The sequence below is a fragment of the Microtus pennsylvanicus genome, chromosome 12, assembly GCF_037038515.1.
Source record: "Microtus pennsylvanicus isolate mMicPen1 chromosome 12, mMicPen1.hap1, whole genome shotgun sequence".
In the NCBI taxonomy this organism is placed as follows: domain Eukaryota; kingdom Metazoa; phylum Chordata; class Mammalia; order Rodentia; family Cricetidae; genus Microtus; species Microtus pennsylvanicus.
Window position 1 is genome coordinate 14,941,056 of NC_134590.1, and position 19,243 is coordinate 14,960,298.

The following is a 19,243-nucleotide window of genomic DNA, read 5'->3' on the forward strand; positions in this document are numbered from 1 at the left end:
TATTAGTATAATTATTGATTGAATGATACAAGAGGGTAATACTTGATTTCTATAGTTATTTTATATATCCTTGATCTTAATCCCATGTTGACAAAGACTGTTCTCCTGCTCTGTAAACTGTCTCTTCACTTGGCTGTTTTTTTGTCTGTGCAGAAGCTTCTTTATTTAATGCAATCTCACGTGTCGGGGCTTGAGATTATTCCCGTGCCATCGGATCCCTTTTGAGATGCTCCTTACTTAAGTCTCCATCTTCAAACATTCTACCTTTGCTTTCCTCTAGGTGTGCACACATTGCAGAACTTACATTAGAGTCTTTAATCCACTGAGCTAACTCTGAGCAGAATGAGAGACAGAATTAGTGTCATTTTTCTGCCCGTGGAGACCTGGCTTTCCCAGCACTGTTGTTTGCTCAAGAGGATGTCTTTTCTCCAATGCATGGTGTTTTTCAGTCTCATCAAAAAACAGGTGGCTTTAACTGTGTGGGTTTATTTTGTTTTGTTTGTTATTTTGTTTTTTGAAGAAGGTCATTGAGATTTTTATGGGAATTTTATTTACTCTGTAGACTGCATTTAGTGACATCACTATTTTCATAATATTAATTCTGTCTATCCATGAACATAGGAAGCTTTCTTATTTTCCAGTATCTTCCTTAATTCTCCTTTCAGCATCTTAAGAAAGAAAATTTTCATGGATACATAGTTATATAAATATATAAATATTTTTATATAAGTAAATATAAAAAAGATATAAATCATATGGCTTAGTTACCAATTGTATAGAGAAGTTAACTGTATTATGACTTTTTTCCTTCCTTCCTTCCTTCCTTCCTTCCTTCCTTTCTTTCTTTCTTTCTTTCTTTCTTTCTCTTTTCATCTATTTATTTTATATCCAAGCCCCCCAGCCTTCCCCCTTTCTTCCCCGTTCAGTTCCTAACCCCCATCACCCCTTCCAACTCCTAATCTACACCTCTCCCATCTCCATCCGGGGAAAGGCAGGTCTCTTGAGTATTAATAACATTTGGCACATCAAGTTGCAGGCTGCAGTAAGACTGAGTTCCTCCCCATGTATTAAGGCTGGGCAAGGTGAACCAATATGAGAAGTAGAGTCCCACAGCCAGTAAAAGAGTCAGAGACAGCTCTTGTTCCCACTGTTAGGAGTCCCATAAGAGCCACGCAACGGTAAGGTGTATGCAACATGCCTAGGACAGTCTGATGCAGGCGCCCTGGTTGTCAGTTCAGTCTCTGTGAGCCCCTAGGAACCCAGGTGAGTTGATTGTATGAGACTTTCTGTGGTGTCCTTGACCCCTCTGGCTTCTACACTCCTTTCTCCTACTCCTCCTTGGCAACTTTCCCGAATTCTGCCTAATGTTTGGCTGTGGGTCGCTGCATCTGCCTCCTTGCTAGATGATGCTTCTCTGATGACAATTGGGCCAGGCACCAATCTGGTCACAGGAAATGGTCAGTTCAGGCTGAAAAGTGTCTGCACACTACCCGATAAGCCTCTCCACCGATGCAGTAATCCAAATCAGACCGAATTAGAAAAAGGCCAAGTTTAATAGATACAAACGCTCCGAGATAACTTTCCAACCCCCGAGAGAGAGGAGATAAGAAAGGAAGACTAGAAAACCACGTTTGTTCTCTGGGATAGGAGGCAGTTTAAATACCCTGTGGGAGCGGTCCTGAGCATCTCTGAGGAGGGGTCATAGTTTGGCAGTCTTTCTCGGGGGCGAAGTCTGGTCTGAGACACCTCCCAGGGGAGGGGGCTTAGTGTGAAACTTCCACCCAAACATTCCAGACTCTGGATGTATGGATGTCAGGGGCTTGGGTGAAGCATCCATCAGAACACAGGCTACTTATCCACAATTGCTAGGAGTCTAAGCTGGGGTTCTCGCCCTGGGAGATTCCCCTGTACCAGGCTCCCCTCCCCAGCCGGAAATACCCCCCAGCAATCCCCTCAGAAATCTCTCACTCTGTGCTCCCGCAACCTAATCACTCACATTCCCATTTCAACCTGCCCTCAGTTCCCTCACACAATCTCTTCTAGTCCCCCTTCCCAGGGAGATCTGGGTGTCCCCATGAACTCTCATTACCTTTTTTTCAGAAAATATAGATGTCATTCCCATTGGTTTCCTCACACACAGCACAACACTATCTTTGCTATAAGTCAAATCCTGGCGGAGAGCCAAAATAACCCAAAGTGGATATGGGCATCTCCCAATGCAAAGCTTCTTGCGGTTTTCATAGCTGCCACCATCTGGTACCACACAAGTCTCCGATCTCTCCATGCAGCAAATGTAAACCTACTATATGAGTAGCTGGTTTTATATCTAGCCACAGGTCTTCTCATCACCTCCCACTAGCTGCTTTCCTAAAAAAAAAATAAGAATAAATAAAAAAATATCTGTGCTTTTCACCTATGCTGCCTTTTATGACAAATTGCATGCCTCCCAGCCCTCCTTCCTGCAAGTCAATAGACCTCTCCTCTGTCTTCAAATTTTAGGAAAGAGCTCGGAATGGCAGTCAAGTCTTTTGCAGGCATTTCTTGCACACCTTTAGAATCTTGTCTGGGCTTGTCCTCTACTCTAATGGAGCCACTCTCTCCCTTGAAGACACAACCTCCCTGCAGCCCCTTTTAAATGCACGTGTGTCAGCAGGTAAGAAGGAAGTTGTTCTGTGACAACTCATTTTCTTAGAAAAGTTTGAGAGAAGATGATTTTTTTTAAAACCAATGGGCTAGTTAGAACATCCGTAATTTGAACAGAGGTGTATTTTATTTATAACCCATCTGCAAAGCTTATATACTAAACTTTAACATTTGACTTGAATTCCGCCATTTGTAGTGACCTCCCCTGCTTATACAATGGTCTAAGACAGCATAGTATCTTTCTTGGATCTGGAAAATCAGGTTCTGGCTGATCGCTGCATGTCCTTTGGGCCACTTCCACATAGACAACTAATATGACCTTCCAAAGCACAAATCATAGTACACTCTGTAATAGACTTTGTTACCAATCTATCTTTCTTTGAATTAAGATAGAAATTCTTACAATAACCCTTTATGACTGTCTTTTTAAAATTTATTTTAGTGTTTGTGTGTGTGTATGTATGTATGTGTGTGTTTGTGTGTGTGTGTGCATGTATGTGTGTGTGTGCACTGTGCAAGCATGGAAGCCAGACGAGGATATTGGATGCCTTGAGTAGTAGAGGGTTGTAAGCCACATGACATAGGTCCTGGGATCTGAACTGTGGTCCTCTGGCAGAGCAGTAAGTACTCTTGACAGATGAGCCATTCCTCCAGACCCTACAATTAGCTTTTGTTTGCTGTTTAGACTCATCTGGCAACATCTTTCCTTAACACTTGAGATGGTAACAACTCTTTCATCTCTTTGAAATTCGCATGATTTAAACTCAGTAATATCAGAGTCTGTGCTTGAGTTAGTCACTGTTGTATTACGTTCTAGTCCCATACTCAGTACATACATGACAGGTTCTCAATAAATATGTTAAATAAACCAAAGTTTAGTGCGCTGATCTTGAACATGAGGGAGATGATGCAGAGTAGACTCCGTGACTCCACTCACAATAGCCACCTACAGAGCACTCAGTACTGGCTCTTAATCCAGACAGTGACAAGCTTCTTGATCCATAAGACAGAAGCCTTTCACATTGAGGCTTATCATCTATATACCCAGTTTCTTTGTAACAGATCTTTGTAACTGTGGCTCCAGGTCTGCACTGAGAACCCAGTGCCTTTGCACTCACTCCCATTGCTGGAGAGAAAAAGCCAAAATACACAGCAGACGGGGATCTGGACTTTGCCATTGTAGCTAGCATTTCATCTGAAGGATGATATGAGTAAAACTATAGAAATAGCCACCGATGTGAATCTGTCATGTAAGGTCCACTGATTTTGTGTGAGTCGGTGGCTCCCGACCAGGAGTGGGTGTTGGGTCATTGTCGAATAATAAAAATGAGGTGCTTTGAAGTGAGAGTGACCATTAGTACATTTTTGAGCAAGCCAAGAGTCAGAAATAGAAAAACAAACACAGCAAAGTCTAGTACAAAGGACAAGAACATAGCTACAAATCGGGACTGGAGCCAGAGTCAGGATCCAGATGAACTGTGGGTTCAACGGGTGCAAAGGTGGAGCCAAGGAGGCACATGCCTAGGAATCTTGAGAAGATCCTGACAGGCAGTGCCTGGGGACATGCCAATTTAGGCTAATTTAGGGCACACACATTCCTGTTTCTGATTTCTTTTCTCTTATGTATTTTCTGAATATGAGAAAACTTGTAAAATTTCATTATTTTTATTTTTGGTTCCCCATGATACACTCCTTGTCTCTTTAGACCACTTCCTCTCCCCCTTTCTTTTCTAATATTTAAAACTATGTTATTAATTCTTTATGGATTTCACATCATGCATCCCAGTCCTTTCATCTCCCTTTATTTCATTTCCTCTGCCCTCAAAGCAACGTCCCCCTCGACTTCCTCTTCTCTTCAGCTTCCCTTACATTCATAGGTCTTCAGGCCTAGACTCTGATTAGTAGGAGAAAAGTAGGATGTGTCTTTCTAGGCGTAGCTTCTTTTGCTTAGCATGATGCTCCCTAGTTCTATTCATTTTCCTAGAAAAGACATGATTTAATCTTTATTTAGAGCTGAATAAATTTTCGTTGCATATATATGCCTCATTTTCTTTATCCATTCATCTGTTGAAAGACATTTAGGCTTATTTCATACCTTAGCTATTGTGACTAGTGCAAAAATAAATGCATGTAGAGCATGAGAGAGCCAAGGATGTGTGTGTGTTATATGTATATATATATCTATACATGCATGATCATACACATATATGTATATACTATATGTACATATGTATGTGTGTATGTACACATATGTGCACATATATGCATATATAATTATATAAATATAATGCATATATATTATGATGGAAATTTCTCTAACCAATCCATATAATTTGACCTCCCTCACAGCCATCACATGATTTGTGTGTAATGATGGAGACCTTCAGGCAGTCTAGCCCCCCTCACTTCTAGAGCACTAAGGGCGCTAGATTGATTGTTGTCTTGCCTCTTGTCATCACTGCAACCTTGTATTGACTCAACACATGACTGCCAATTGTCTACTGGCCTTTTCTCCAACAGTGACTCCTTGCATCTCTTAATTTCAATCACTTAACTTCTGTACTTTTTCTGCAGTCAATCATCTGTACCTAATTTCTGCTTCCTTTCCCTTGTAGCTGTTGTAGATAATCAGTTAACCTACCCTATTAATTACCTCTGGCGCCAGTGTCCTTCATTGTCTGATACTCACCCTAACTTGTCCCAAACCTTCCCCTAGTAGGAACTATAGTGATGAAGGAAGGTCATTGGTTAAATAAAGAAACTGCTTGGCTGGCCCTCATAGGTTAAAACATAGGTGGGAGGAGTAAACAGAACAGAATGCTGGGAGGAAGAGGAAGTGAGGTAAGACGCCTCAGACAGAGACGCCATACTCCGCTCTCCCGGGCAGACACGATTCAGCTCCGACCCAGGATGGACGTAGGCTAGAATCTTCCCGGTAAGCGCACCTTGGGGTGCAACACAGCTGATTAGAAATGGGCTAAATTAATATGTGAGAATTAGCCTAGAAGAGGCTAGATAGAAATGGGCCAAACAGTGTTTAAAAGAATACAGTTTGTGTGTTGTTTTTTCGAGGCATAAGCTAGCCAGGCGGCCAGGGTGCTGGGGACGCAGCCCCGCCGCTCCTAATACAACAGAACGGCACCCAACGCTCCTATTACTACACTATAGAACACACAACTTGAAAGACCCTCAAAAATTATTCAATATATTACAGCATCTCAATATTAGCATTGATTTCAAAGTTTAGGGACAGTCATAAAACCATCATGCTATGCTTTGGATAGTGTTTGTCTGGAAAAAATTCATGCCTTGAGACCCTGACCCTAATATAGCAATATTGGGAGGTATGATTTGAAGAGATAAGACCAAGGAAAAGATGCTTGGGTGAGTTCAAAGTTTTTGACAAAGGTCATGAAACCCCAGCTCCTCTATGGCTTCCAGTTCTGAGATATGATGTCTTGTTCCCACATATGTTCCTCCTACGATTCAATCAGCTATGATGTGTTATAGCCGAGAGGGATCTCACCAAAGATTAAACTGCCTGGATGATGGGGTTGTCTGGTCTTCCAAAACTATAAGCAATAAGCTCCTTTCCTTTGAAAACTTTGCCTTCATCAAGCATTCCATCATAATGAAATCCAATTCATATATACAACTTACTGGGGGAAGCTGGGGATAATTTCCCTGAAAAATGATACTCAGGCAAACGCTGAAGAATACAGATAAGTAACTAAGTAAAAGGTAGAGTAGTGGTGGAAGAGGTACCTGTTGAGTCTGAACAAATGAGAGGTGGCTGGTTTGACTGACATAAAGAAAATGTGGCTTGTGATAAGCAAGAACTCATGAGTTTTGATGACTTTCCTAAGAAATATGGGCTTTATCCTAAGAACAGTGAGAAGTGTATTATGAGAAACATAGTATGGGCTAGAGAGATGGCTCAGCTGTTAAAGATTAAGCTCACAACTGAAAATATCATAATGTAAGAAGGTGTGTTACGTGTGTCCACTTTAAAAACTCAATTTGGACTTTGGTTCTGGTCAAAATGAGTAAAAGAGAACTAGATTTGTCGTTCTTTGTAAAGCAACTAGAGGAAAACAGACAAAATTACAGAGCAATGACTTCAGGACAGGGATATCAGATGATCAAGGACAGTGATGCCATCAGAAAAAAACAAAACTAACGAGACAAGCCACACCATAATGCTAACAAAGTATTTAGAAATTTTTCTCTAGAATGTGGAGAAAAGAAATTGTGAATCTAGGTATGCCAGGAAGACCAGAGTTGTTGGGGAAGCACTCCAGAAAAGGAAACTGCAGGGAAGGGCCTCCAAGATCTCAAGAAAATGGGCCCTTAAATGTCCGAGTGAATACCAGTCATGCATGTAAGGACAGTACCCACATGCATGAGGGACGACTCATGAGGACTAGAGTAAACAGCATTTGTAGGATTCCTGAGGACTGGCTGAACGCCTGCTCTCAGCAGTCAGAGGGGAAAGCCTCAGCTTAGATCCTAAACTTTGGAAGGTGATAGTGGTAAGCTTTACCCCCAGAACAAATATTGGTTTATTCCTGTGTAATATTGGTTAACAGAAAAATCTCGTTGAAATAGTAGTAAAAAGAAAATTATATGCCTCTCAAAGGAAAAGAGGTGTTCAATGTAAAGAACAAAGATGAGAATCAGCTTCTTATCAGAAACAATTCAAGGGCAAGGACAATAATAATATACTAAAGGTACTAAAAATAACACCCCATCAATCTCAAGTACTTTATTCATTAAAATAGCCTTCAAAAGCAAAATATGAAATGAAGATGTTATTTCAGACATTGAAAGATGAAAGAATTCATCTTTCATGAAATCACCAGCAGGAGCACACTAAAAGAAATGATGGAGGAAGTCTTTTAGTAAAATTGGCAATAATTAAAAATGATAATGCTAAATTAAATCCAAACTTGATAAAAAAGAAATGAAGAGCAGCAGAAATGGCCATCACGTGGATAGTATAAAGATGTCTTTATCCAAATTCCTTTAAAAGGTAATGAAGATAATTAACTTTTTTTGAGGCAGAGTCTTTTGAGGAGGAAAGTGAATACCTCTCTCTCTCTCTCCTGTGTGTGTGTGTGTGTGTGTGTGCTTGCCAGTAGGTAAATAAATCACTTGCTGCCAAGCCTGACAACCTGAGCCTAATCCCCAAGACTCACATAGTAGACAGGAGAACTGACTCCTGCAGGTTGTCCTGTGATCTTTACACCCAAGCCATGGCATGCATGAACACAAATAAATAAACAAATTCAATTTTCAAATGTAATAAGATCATTATTCCAAATTAAAAGAAAAAAGGGTGGAAATAAGTGAAAAAAGAATAATATTGCAGTATTAAGCCAAATTATTAATTGATAATTACATTAAACAGAAATGGTTAATCTCTGTCAAGTGAAATCCTCAAAATAAAACATCCAATATAAAATCCAAAAATGGGAGAGATGGCTCGCTTGTTAAATATATGTACTGGTCTTCCAGAAGATCTGAGTTCGACTTCTAGCACCCATGTCAAGTGGCTCACAACTGCCTGTAACTCCTGCTTCAGGAGATCTGATGCCTTTGTCCTCTGAGGGCACCCATGCTCATGCATACATACCCACATGCAGATGTAAACCATAGACCCATAATAAAGAGTTAATTAATGTGGTGATTTGAAAGAAAATGGCCCTCAGAGGGGGTGACACTATTAGGAGGTGTGGCTTTGTTGGAGAAGTGTGTCACTATGGGGATGATTTTTGAGGTCTCATTTATGCTCAAAGCACACCCAATTCTCAGACCACTTCCTGTTGCCCGTTAGTCAAGATGTAAGAACTCTCAGTTGCTTCTCCAGTGCCAAGTCTGCCGGCATGCCATCATGTTGGACCACGACGATAATGGGCTAAATCTCTGAAATTGTAAGCCATCCAGTTAAATGTTTTTCGGTTCAAAGAGTTGCCATGGTCATGGTGTCTCTTCACAACAATAGAAACCCTAATTAAGACAATAGATATGGTAAATCTTAAAGAAAACAGAGTAGTAGTAATGAAAAGAAAGTTGTTATATTATGTTAAAATAAAATCATGCATATTTCAAAGCAAATGGTAGCATCAAAGATGAAGGACTCACACTAAACTCCTTGAAAGACAACAATGACTTAAGCTTACTATAAAGAGTAACATAAACAATTCCTTAGTTATTAAAGAATTTGAATTTAAAATAAAAATTTCCCACGAAGAAAGACCTATAAAACACTTAGTAAGAAGGAGTAGACAGATAAAATAATAGTCAAACGTTTATGATGGGAAATAAAGAAAATGGTCAATGATGCTGGTGGGAAAAGCTGGTGGGTCTGCTTCCGTTGATATTGCTCTCAATGAAAGAACCACGATTCACAATTCATTCCTGGTCTTTTTCTACATGTGCGGAGGCAAGTGAGTAGCATAATTACTAAATCTGTGAAGAATGTGTGATTTAAGCTGTTTTCTAATCACATAATAAGGCTGTCCAGGGATCAAATTCTCTTTTAACCCTTCATGGTGTTTTCGTCAAACATTGCTGGGAACTGTAGATATAAATTTTCTTATTCTGGAAGGCAACCTGCTTGATGTGTGTGTGTATGCATACATACACACATATATGTGATTTGAATGTTTTATTTTTAATTGTGTGTGTGTGTGTGCTAGAAATGTTTGTTAATTGTAAATATAGGTGGCTATGAGCCACTAACATGGGCACTTCAAATCGCATGCAAGAGGGGCATGTGCTAGCACTTTTTTTTTTTTGGCTTTTTGAGACAGGGTTTCTCTATAGCTTTAGAGCCTGCCCTAGAACTAACTCTTGTAGACCAGGCTGGCCTTGAACTCACAGAGATGCGCCTGTCTCTGCCTCCAGAGTGCTGGGATTAAAGGCATGTGTTACCAGTATGCACTCTTAACTACCTCTTCAGTTCTGTTTCCTTATTTCTATTAGTGATGAATGAGCAACATCCGGCAACTTGGCAACTATCACTAATAAGGTAATAGTTTGGCTTATGTTTGCATTCCTTTTGTCCCCCTTCCCTAAACCTTTTGGAAATTCTTACCTTGGGACTATCCTTAGAAACTTTAATAATAGATGGCTACTATCCTAAGCATCAGGTAAAGCTGGGGCTCAAAATTACCATCTCAAGCTGTGTGTGGCGGTGCATGTCTGTAATCCCCGCACATGGGAAGCTGAAGCTGAAGCAGGAGGATCCGTGTAAGCATTGTAGCTCCAGTGGGAAGGTATCCTGGCAGCTGGGAGCCAAGGAATACCACAAAGGCACTGTAAAAGTAGGGACTTAGAGCCCCGATCCAAGGAAATGTATCCCCAGTGCAAGTGTAACAACTCTGCCCCAGCAGGGCCCAATTTCCCCAGTGGAATTGTATCAGCTCTGCTCAGGTCCCTCAGAATGTAACAACTCTGCTTCACTAGGAGAAAGTTTCCCAGGCCAAAGTGTATTACAGTGCTGCTCCGCTCCACTCTGCTCCAGCAAAAGTTGTTACAACTGGGCTCCATTTCCTGCAAAAAAGGTCACACCACACACTAAACTCAAGAGATTTACTGGAAAGGAAGAATTCAGAAGGGTGGCTGCCTCTGGTGAGAAACAGCAGCAAACTGAACAGGGTACAGACTTTATATAAGATTTCTTGAGGGAGGGGAGGGTGGAGTTTTACAGGGTGGTTTAAGATTGGTGGATTTTTGTGGTCTGATTCTGGGACAAGTTCAGAGATTGGTGGGATTTTGTGCTCAGGAACGTTGGGGATCCGTGGGCTCTAAGACCCTGTCTCATAAAACACAAACAACCAACCCCACCATTTTCCTTGATAAAGTTCAGTACAGTTTCTCAAAGGAAGATGACTAAGTATTTCATGGTGGGATACTGTAGTTTGGATGTGGGCTGAGTATCTCGAGTATCATGTTTTAGTGGGCCCTAATAGGAGGTATATAAATTAGCCAGGGTTCTACCTTTGAAGGGACTAAGAATGTATTCATATGAGCAAGAGTAAACTGTATCAAATCCTGTTATTGAGATTTCAGTCCTGTGCTCCAATTTAGGTCTCTGTCTCTGTCTCCTTTCATCGCTTGCTGAAGGTTAATATTCAGGAGGATGCCTATATGTTTTTCTTTAGGTTCTCCTTATTTAGCTTCTCTAGGATCACTAATTATAAGCTCAATGTCCTTGGTTTATGGCTAGAAACCAAATATGAGTGAGTACATCCCATGTTCCTCTTTTTGGGTCTGGCTTACCTCACTCAGGATAGTGTTTTCTATTTCCATCCATTTGTATGCAAAATTCATGAAGTCCTTGTTTTTTATTGCTGAGTAGTACTCTAATATGTATAAATTCCATACTTTCTTCATCCATTCTTCCATTGAAGGGCATCTAGGTTGTTTCCAGGTTCTGGCTATTACAAACAATGCTGCTATGAACATTGTAGAGCATATACTTTTGTTGTATGATAAGGCCTCTCTTGGGTATATTCCCAAGAGTGGTATTGCTGGGTCCAGGGGTAAGTTGATCCCGAATTTCCTGAGAAACCGCCATACTGCCTTCCAAAGTGGTTGCACAAGTTTGCATTCCCACCAGCAATGGATGAGTGTACCCATTTCTCCACAACCTCTCCAACAAAGGCTATCATTGGTATTTTTGATTTTAGCCAGGACTGAAATCTCAAGGTCCAAATCAGGAGCAGAAAGAGAGAGAGCACGAGCATGGAACTCAGGACCGCGAGGGGTGCACCCACACATTGAGACAATGGGGATGTTCTATTGGGAACTCACCAAGGCCAGCTGGCCTGGGTCTGGAAAAGCCTGGGATAAAACCGGACTCTCTGAACATAGCGGACAATGAGGACTACTGAGGACTCAAGAACAATGGCAATGGGTTTCTGATCCTACTGCACGCACTGGCTTTGTGGGAGCCTAGGCAGTTTGGATGCTCAACTTACTAGACCTGGATGGAGGTGGGGGTTCCTTGGACTTCCCACAGGACAGGGAACCCTGATTGCTTTTCGGGCTGGGGGGGAGACTTAATTGGGGGAGGGGGAGGGAAATGGGAGGCAGTGGCGGGAAAGAGACAGAAATCTTTAATAAATAAATAAAAAAAAAAAACAAATCCTGTTATTGGTTTTTTTACTCTTTGGCTCTTTGGGGGCCCACCACCCAGCTTCCAAATAAATACACAGAAACCTACTATTACTTATAAATGCCTGGTATTAGGTTGGCTTATTTCTAGCCAGCTTTTCTTAAATCTCAATCTACCTTTTGCCTCTGCGCTTTTTCCTTTATTACATCTGTAATCTTACTTTTACTCTTACTGCATGGCTGGCTGGCTGGCTGGCTGGCTGGGTGGGTGGCTGGCCCCTTTTCTCACTCATTATTCGCCCTTGTTCCCAGATTTCTCCTTTCATTTATTAGCTCTGCCTGCCAGCCCTGCCTATCCTTTCTTGCCAAGCTATTGGCCGTTCATCTATTTATCAGACCCTTCAGGTGTTTTAAACAGGCACAGTAACACAGCTTCACAGAGTTAAACAAATGCAACATAAAAGAACGCAACACATCTTTGTATCATTAAACAAATGTTTCACAACATAAACAAGTGGAATACATCTTAAACTAATGTTCTACAACAAACTCCCTGAAAGTTCTTTTGTTTGAAGAAATGATGTCTTGCTCTCGTGCTTACTCCAAGATGGTGCTGTTATTCCCCAGAGGCCCACCCAGTAAGAATATCCAGTCTTGAACTTCCAGCCTCCAAACTGTAAGCGAAATAAACAACTTCTAAAAAATAAAGGTGGCCCGCCTCTAGCATTTTTTTTTTTGTAATGAAGAAATGCACTAAGCTAGAGAAGGGTGATTCTTGTTAACTGTGGTAGTTTGGATTAATTGCCCCCCATAATATCATAGAGAGTGGCACTATTAGAAAGTATGGCTTTGTTGGAGGAAGTGTGTCACTCTGGGGGTGGCCTTTTAGGTTTCTTATGCTCAAAATACTGCCCAGTGTCCCAGTCAACTCGCTGCTGTCTGCATGATGTAGGTATCTCAGCTACTGTGGACTAAACCTCTGAAACTCTAAGAGCCACCCCAATATTTTATTCTCTAAGCGTTGCCGTGGTCATGGTGTCTCTTCACAGCCATAGAAATCCTAAGACATTAACATTCTCCAAAATGAATCTACGCTATCCAGAAAACTCTATGAACCAAGGTTACTACCAATGAAGAATTTATTTAAAGTAGTTTAGGTGAGGATGGCATAACAGTTGGGAAGAGAGGCAGACTTAGTGCTCATTTAACTAAGGGCAGTCTCTAGACTCTGACTCCATTACTCTCACCTGTCCCTAAGGTTTTCACTACTGGATCAAAGGAGGCCAGCAGCAAAAGTGCCCTTAGCAAACATTTTGTTGTTGACTTCCAAACCACGGTGTGGCTCCTATACCCGTGTCTGTGTGAGAGGGAGACAAAAGAATCATGTAATTGACAGCCTTTCATGTAGACAAAAGGCATTTCCTGAAAAGATGGGTTTTAAAAAAACAAACGAAAAGCCAAAACCAACTGTTCACTAAATCCTATTCTTTGGATGCTCTTTTTACATTTCAAAAATTCCACAGTCCAAGACAAGGGAATTATCCCACAGACGACTGAAATACTGTCTTCTCGAACGGAAGACAGACCAAAGTTTCATTCAATTGCTTCATCTTTCTTAAACACTGCGGGTTGCATGGTTTGGGTTTTCTTGGTGAACCCTAAATTTGGCATGAGGGCACATAGAAACCAGCAGGTCAGGTTCACAGTTCTTATGTTAGTGGTCTTGCTTTCTCTCTGAGAAGCAGTTTGTTCACAAAGTATGTTAGAACTAAACAATCACAGGACTTTGGAAGACTTGGTGCTTCAGTTAGCACAATCTTGATGAAATTTTAGTTGGTAGCTGATCATTTGAGTTTTTGGTGAATGTGGTTTAGAAGCCAAAAGCAGAGATAATTTATTAATCTGATGTCTTGTGTGTCCTACATGTATTGCATGTAGCCAGCAGCACACCTGGCTAAGTTAATAAGCTATAACCCCGGGTTGGAAATGGACATCATCTCTTGTATCTGGAAGTGAAAGGGTGGAGAGTTGGAAATAGGGGAAAAAAAAATCACTGAAACCCTGGAAGAGCCTGGCCCTGATCATTTCCTGCCTCTCTCGATGAAGATGCACATGGCGCTGATAATGTGGGACAAGTAAGCTCTAGCATGGAACTCCCCACTGACACATCAGGGTGAGGAGACAGCTCCGCTGCACTACCTCTAAGTTTAGCTTGAAAGTTTTGGAGGCAAAGGCCAGAGCAGAAACAGTTCTAAGTTTGGTGGATGAAGAGTAGACAGGGCACTGTAACACACTGCTAACTTGTCACCAACCAACCTGATACCTATGTGACATAGTATTTTCTTAGCAGTATTCACCTCCTGATACAGATTTTCTGCATTGTGCTGTTTAGCTCCTATTACATAAAAATTCTCAAACCTCAATTTTCTTTCCCGTAAGAAGTACAAAAAAGGGTGTTGTTTTTGCTGGGGTGGCCTTCTGTTAACAATAGTGCTTGAGCTACTCAAACTCTTGCTTCAGATTCTAAGCTCAGCAACATATGGTTTCAAGGTTACATGCTCACTGGTATCAAGATAGTGGAACATAGAAGCTCAGTAGGCTCCTTTAAGCCTGGAAAGGAGCATATTGTTGCCATTCATACTTTTTCTAGAACCCAAGTCACTTGGATAAAAGCACATGAGAAAACATGAGATTTGGTTTATTCTGTGTGCCCAAGGAGAAATTAATAATGGTAGTCAGTATTGCCTACAAAGCCAACAAAGGGAGAAAATATAAAAAAAATATTAAGTACAAAAACTATTTAAAAAGAGATAAAAGCCATGCAAAGGGATTTGACTGTTCTAATAGTTTGCCTTATCTGACAAGTCCCAACAAGGTCATCATCTCGTTCCTAAACCATAAAGCAAAATTTTTTTTTTCAGATAATGAAATCACATTAGAGAGCGTTTTGATAGCAGGACAGATATAGAAGACCATCAGGAGTTGATGAGCAAATTTTGATAGCAAAAGACACCAGAACTAATTATCTTTTTTTTTTAAAAAAAAATGACCGTGAAAGAATGAAACTGAGTTAAAGTTACGAAAACAAGCTAGTTTGTGAAGGACTGAAATCAGAAAAACATAAAACAAACAAACAAAAACCCCAGACCAACGAGAGAGACTGGAATTAGACTATAGTTGGAGAGTTGATCTCACATAAGGGCGAGGAGTTTTGCTATTCTCTCAATACTGACAAAGGATCATCATGTTTCTAGCATTTGGAAAATTGAAGGAATTCGTAGTCAGTGGCCTTAGTCTCTTGTGAAATGTGAAGTCACTCATACAATGAATCGGGGCTGTGATTTAAAGACTGCAAAGGGTACTCAAGTGGAAAGTGAGACAAAGGTGCTGAAGAGACTATAAAATGCACAAGATTCCGCTGAAATCTAAGGCTGTAAGATACATAATAGTTTTTTCCTTTTCTTCTCCACCAGAATGCAACAAACACAGGGGAAAGTAACAGGCAAATGGTTAGCATGTTGCCTGTATGGCTACATAGCACACACTATACAAGAGCAGCCCCTGGAGACACAGACTTTGATTTCATAGATTACGCACATAGTAGGCACATGTAGAGTTTTTGCTTGAATGAATTGATTTAGTCATCACCAATTCTTCTGTGGTACTCTGCAGAGTACTGGCAACTGCCCACATTTCATATGGTATGCCAGTGCTAAAAAGAAGAAAATGGAAAAAAAAAATCAAGCATTCAGCTAAACTTAGCAATCTTAAAATGGCAACTCTGACAGTTGAGGCAGTTTTTATCTCGTGCCAGTACACATGTCTTTGATGTTTGCTTCCTTTTCCTTATGCCACTACTCGTACTAGACCAGAAATGGCTAATTCTGAGTTCAATAAGCTGCATAAACACGACATGGTGGGTGTGCAGACCTATACAATCTCAGCAGCTGGGAGGCGGAGTGAGGAAGATCGCCAGTTCAAGACTAGCCTGGGGTACACTGGAGGTTTTGTTTCAAGAGGAAAGGTACATTTCAAAAGGTCTCCAAGTTTTCCAGGTACTTAAAATGAACTCAGAATTCAGACCGAGATGCATAGAATGACACAGCTCCGAAGCTCCCATATCCACCACTTCCGAACTGCATGGTCTTAGACTCCACTAAATTCATATTACAAACGTGTAAAAGTCAGGTTCAGGAAGTCTATGACCCGAGACTAAACTCTGGCGAGGTATTAAAGTGAGGACATGACCGCTGCAAGGTATGGCTGAGGGGAAGCTGAATTTGTTTAGGGCCCGACAGGAGTCTCTCTCCTTACACGAAGTTATCTCTGCTGATCCAAAGCTCTCTGGATCTGGCGGTGGAGAAAATGGCCAGGCAGGAAAGTCTGTCCAGAAGGTCCGGGGCGAGGCCCCACCTCCCGGATCTGGAAGCCGGGCCTCCCACAAGCACGGCTGCCCCGAGATTCCGTGCTCGCCTTTCACTACACCCGTGCCCACTGCTCTCCATGCCGCTACCTCGGCTTCCCTAAACCCCGCACGCTCGTCTGAGGGGGACCCCGGCTGCATGCCCGTCCTACCCGCACTTTGGACGGACCGGCAGGCGGCGGGCGGGCGCGCGCGAACCGCCGGGACGCGGGCTGATGGCGTCACTCGCGCTTCCGCCTGCGGCTGCGTTCTAATCAAAAGCCAGGAAGGAAGGAGGGAGGGCTGCAAGGCTGTGTGTGGGGGAAGTAGCGAGAAGACGAGCCATCCCGGCGCTCGCTCGTCCGCCCGTGGCCCCCTGCCTGCCGTCCCCGCTCCAGGCCCCGTTTTCCCGGCGGAAGCCACACCAGGCGCCCTTCCCCGGCGGCGGCTGCTCCAAGACGCCCGCTCGGCTTTCCCGGGCACGGCGTTCGTGCTCCGCCTCGCATCGCCCCCCTTCGCCCTCCCGCTCGCTACTTCCCTCCCTCCTTCCCTCCCTCCCATCGCCAAGCTCCCCGCCCTTAGTATCGCGAGACGAGGTGAGAGCTGGCGGAGCGGCGGCGGCGGCGGCAGTAGAGGTGACCGAGGCGGTGGCGGCGGCGGCCCGGAACGCTGTGTCGGCCCCGGCGCGGCCGAAGTCGCGGTAGAGCGGAGCCCCCACGCCCCTCCCCCGTCCGCGCCCCCCCCCTCTTCCCGCGGGGATGGAGAAGGCGACGGTTCCGGCGGCGGCTGAGGGAGAAGGGAGCCCCCCGGCGGCGGCGGCAGCGGCAGTGGCGGCCCCCCCCGCGGCGGCGGCGGCAGCAGCAGCAGCAGCAGCAGCGGCGGAGGTCGGCGGCGGTGGCGGCGGCGGCGGGGCTCGCTCGGCCTCGTCTCCTCGTGGGATGGTGCGCGTCTGCGACCTGCTCCTGAAGAAGAAGCCACCGCAGCAGCAGCACCACAAGGCCAAGCGGACCCGGACTTGCCGACCCCCCAGCAGCAGCGAGAGCAGCAGCGACAGCGACAACAGCGGCGGCGGCGGAGGAGGAGGCGGCGGCGGCACCAGCAGCAACAACAGCGAGGAAGAGGAGGACGACGACGACGAGGAAGAGGAGGTTTCTGAGGCAAGGGCCTGGTTTCACCTCGAGGAGGGAGGAAGGGGCCCTGGAGGGCCGAGGGTGGGAGGGGACTGGCGGTGGGACCGAATCCTCCGGGTGGAAGATCTGTCTTGGGGACCGGGCTGTCGACTGCCCCCTTTCTTTGCTCGGCCTGAGTCGTGAGGTGTGGGAATGTGGGGGAGGGTAGCTGACACGTGGGGGTGGGAGGACCACAGAGTGCAAGGAGTTGGGGAAGAGCTTGTGATCCTAGGATGCTTCTCACGGTCGAGGGTGGGAGGAGGGATTGGTTCGATTCCCGGGTTGCACGTTGGAGCAGGAGGGTGGTCTCTCCGGGGCCAGTAAGGCCACCTCATTCCCGGGGCGGGGGCGGAGCCAAAGCGGGAGGGGTAAGATAATAGGTAGGAGAGTCTCTTGGGGGAGGCCTGCGAGGTTGGTAGTTTTCTGTCAGCGTAAGGTGGAGGAGTAGTTCTGGAGGGGTGCTGGTAAGGTTGTAATGGACTCGGCGCTAAGTATTTGTGTCTGGGAGAGACACGTGAGAAGCTGTACTTTTCCATACTGTTTTGCTGCAGGGCTTTTTTTTTTTTTAACTGTTGCGGCTGCTGAAGTAATCATACTCGATTTATGAAAGGTTTAGGATGAACCGATCTTATATCCGTATGCATTTACAAATGGCTTAGTACATAAAAAAAATTCTGTCTGATGCACTACGTGCATACGTAATACATCATCAGGTTCTCCCTTAGTAGGAAATAATCAAACAAGTTCCCACCTTTTTTTTTTTTCTTTTCAAATACACGAGGAAGAAGCGACTGCTTTGCACCTAGGCTTGGTTGTAGTGGTTGGGATAGGAAGGCCCTGGGATTTGTCCTAGTGATCTGGTTTCATAACTGTTTGTAGTTGTTCCTGGGCCTACAGACAGGCGGCGTTGTGGGATCTTGTTCCTCAAAGAAGGCCTTTTAACCCAAAAGCTTAGTGAACCATACTGATAGCCAACTAAGACTTCCCAGTTATTAACTCCGAAAGTAACCCTCTTGTCAGTGCTCTTAAATGGAAGCTTTGAACATCTTAATGTGGAGGAAGGAGGAACTTCAGGCAGCAGAGGAAAGCAGCTGTAAAAGTTGATTAAAATTAAGTACTAAGAGAAGACTAATGTAATTAACCAGAAAGAACTTCAGCCTGCTGCTTGTTTCCTTCCCCAGACACAGAGCCTGGCAAGAGCCTGTCTTGAGGCTATTTTTCCCCCTTTCCCCATCCAGGTTCTATTTAAATAGAAAAACATCTTAGAAAGGGAATGGGATTCACCTGTTAGCAATAAGACCAAACATTTTTTCCTTAGCTTAGACTTCTAAGAGTAGGAATACCTATGTCCAGGCTTCTCCCCTGTGTCATTTCTGTTTGGCCTATTGTGGGTAGTTTGTTTAATTGGATGTTTTCCGACAGTATGTTGCCCAGGCTTCATTAGAAGTATTGGAGACAAGCAACAACAACACAAGAGAAAACAAAACTTTACTATTGAAAGAATGACGAGAAAGATGTGATGGAATCTTTTTCCGTTTTGATGCTTAGAAGTAACCAGTTCTATAAACCTCCTACTTGGGAAGCATTTTCTCATACTTCAGCTCAGCCTTTTTATTTAAAAAACAAGGAGAGCGGGGCTGGAGAGATGGCTCAGTGGTTAAGAGCATTGCCAGCTCTTCCAAAGGTCCTGAGTTCAATTCCCAGCAACCACATGGTGGCTCACAACCATCTGTAATGAAGTCTGGTGCCCTCTCCTGGCCTGCAGACATACACACAGACAGAATATTGTATACATAAATAAATAAATATTAGAAAAAAAACAAGGAGAGCAAGGCAAAAAGGAAACTGGTTGTGTCTGGTAGTTGCAAAAGTAGGAATCAACATTTTTACAGACGTAGAACAGTAC

The 19,243-nt window shown here is 43.5% G+C and overlaps 1 protein-coding gene across 4 annotated transcripts in view; it reads left to right on the forward strand.

The window, feature by feature from the left end:
- Window positions 1-16,785: 16,785 nt before the first annotated feature.
- The window catches only part of Ankrd17 (ankyrin repeat domain 17), a 151,995-nt gene continuing 149,537 nt past the window's right edge, over window positions 16,786-19,243 (forward strand). For all 4 annotated transcript variants that reach the window (XM_075944322.1, XM_075944323.1, XM_075944324.1 and 1 more), the window contains exon 1: window positions 16,786-17,325. In XM_075944322.1, the coding sequence (XP_075800437.1) occupies window positions 16,927-17,325 (399 nt within the window). In that variant the 5' untranslated portion in view covers window positions 16,786-16,926. The remainder of the gene's footprint in view (window positions 17,326-19,243) is intronic.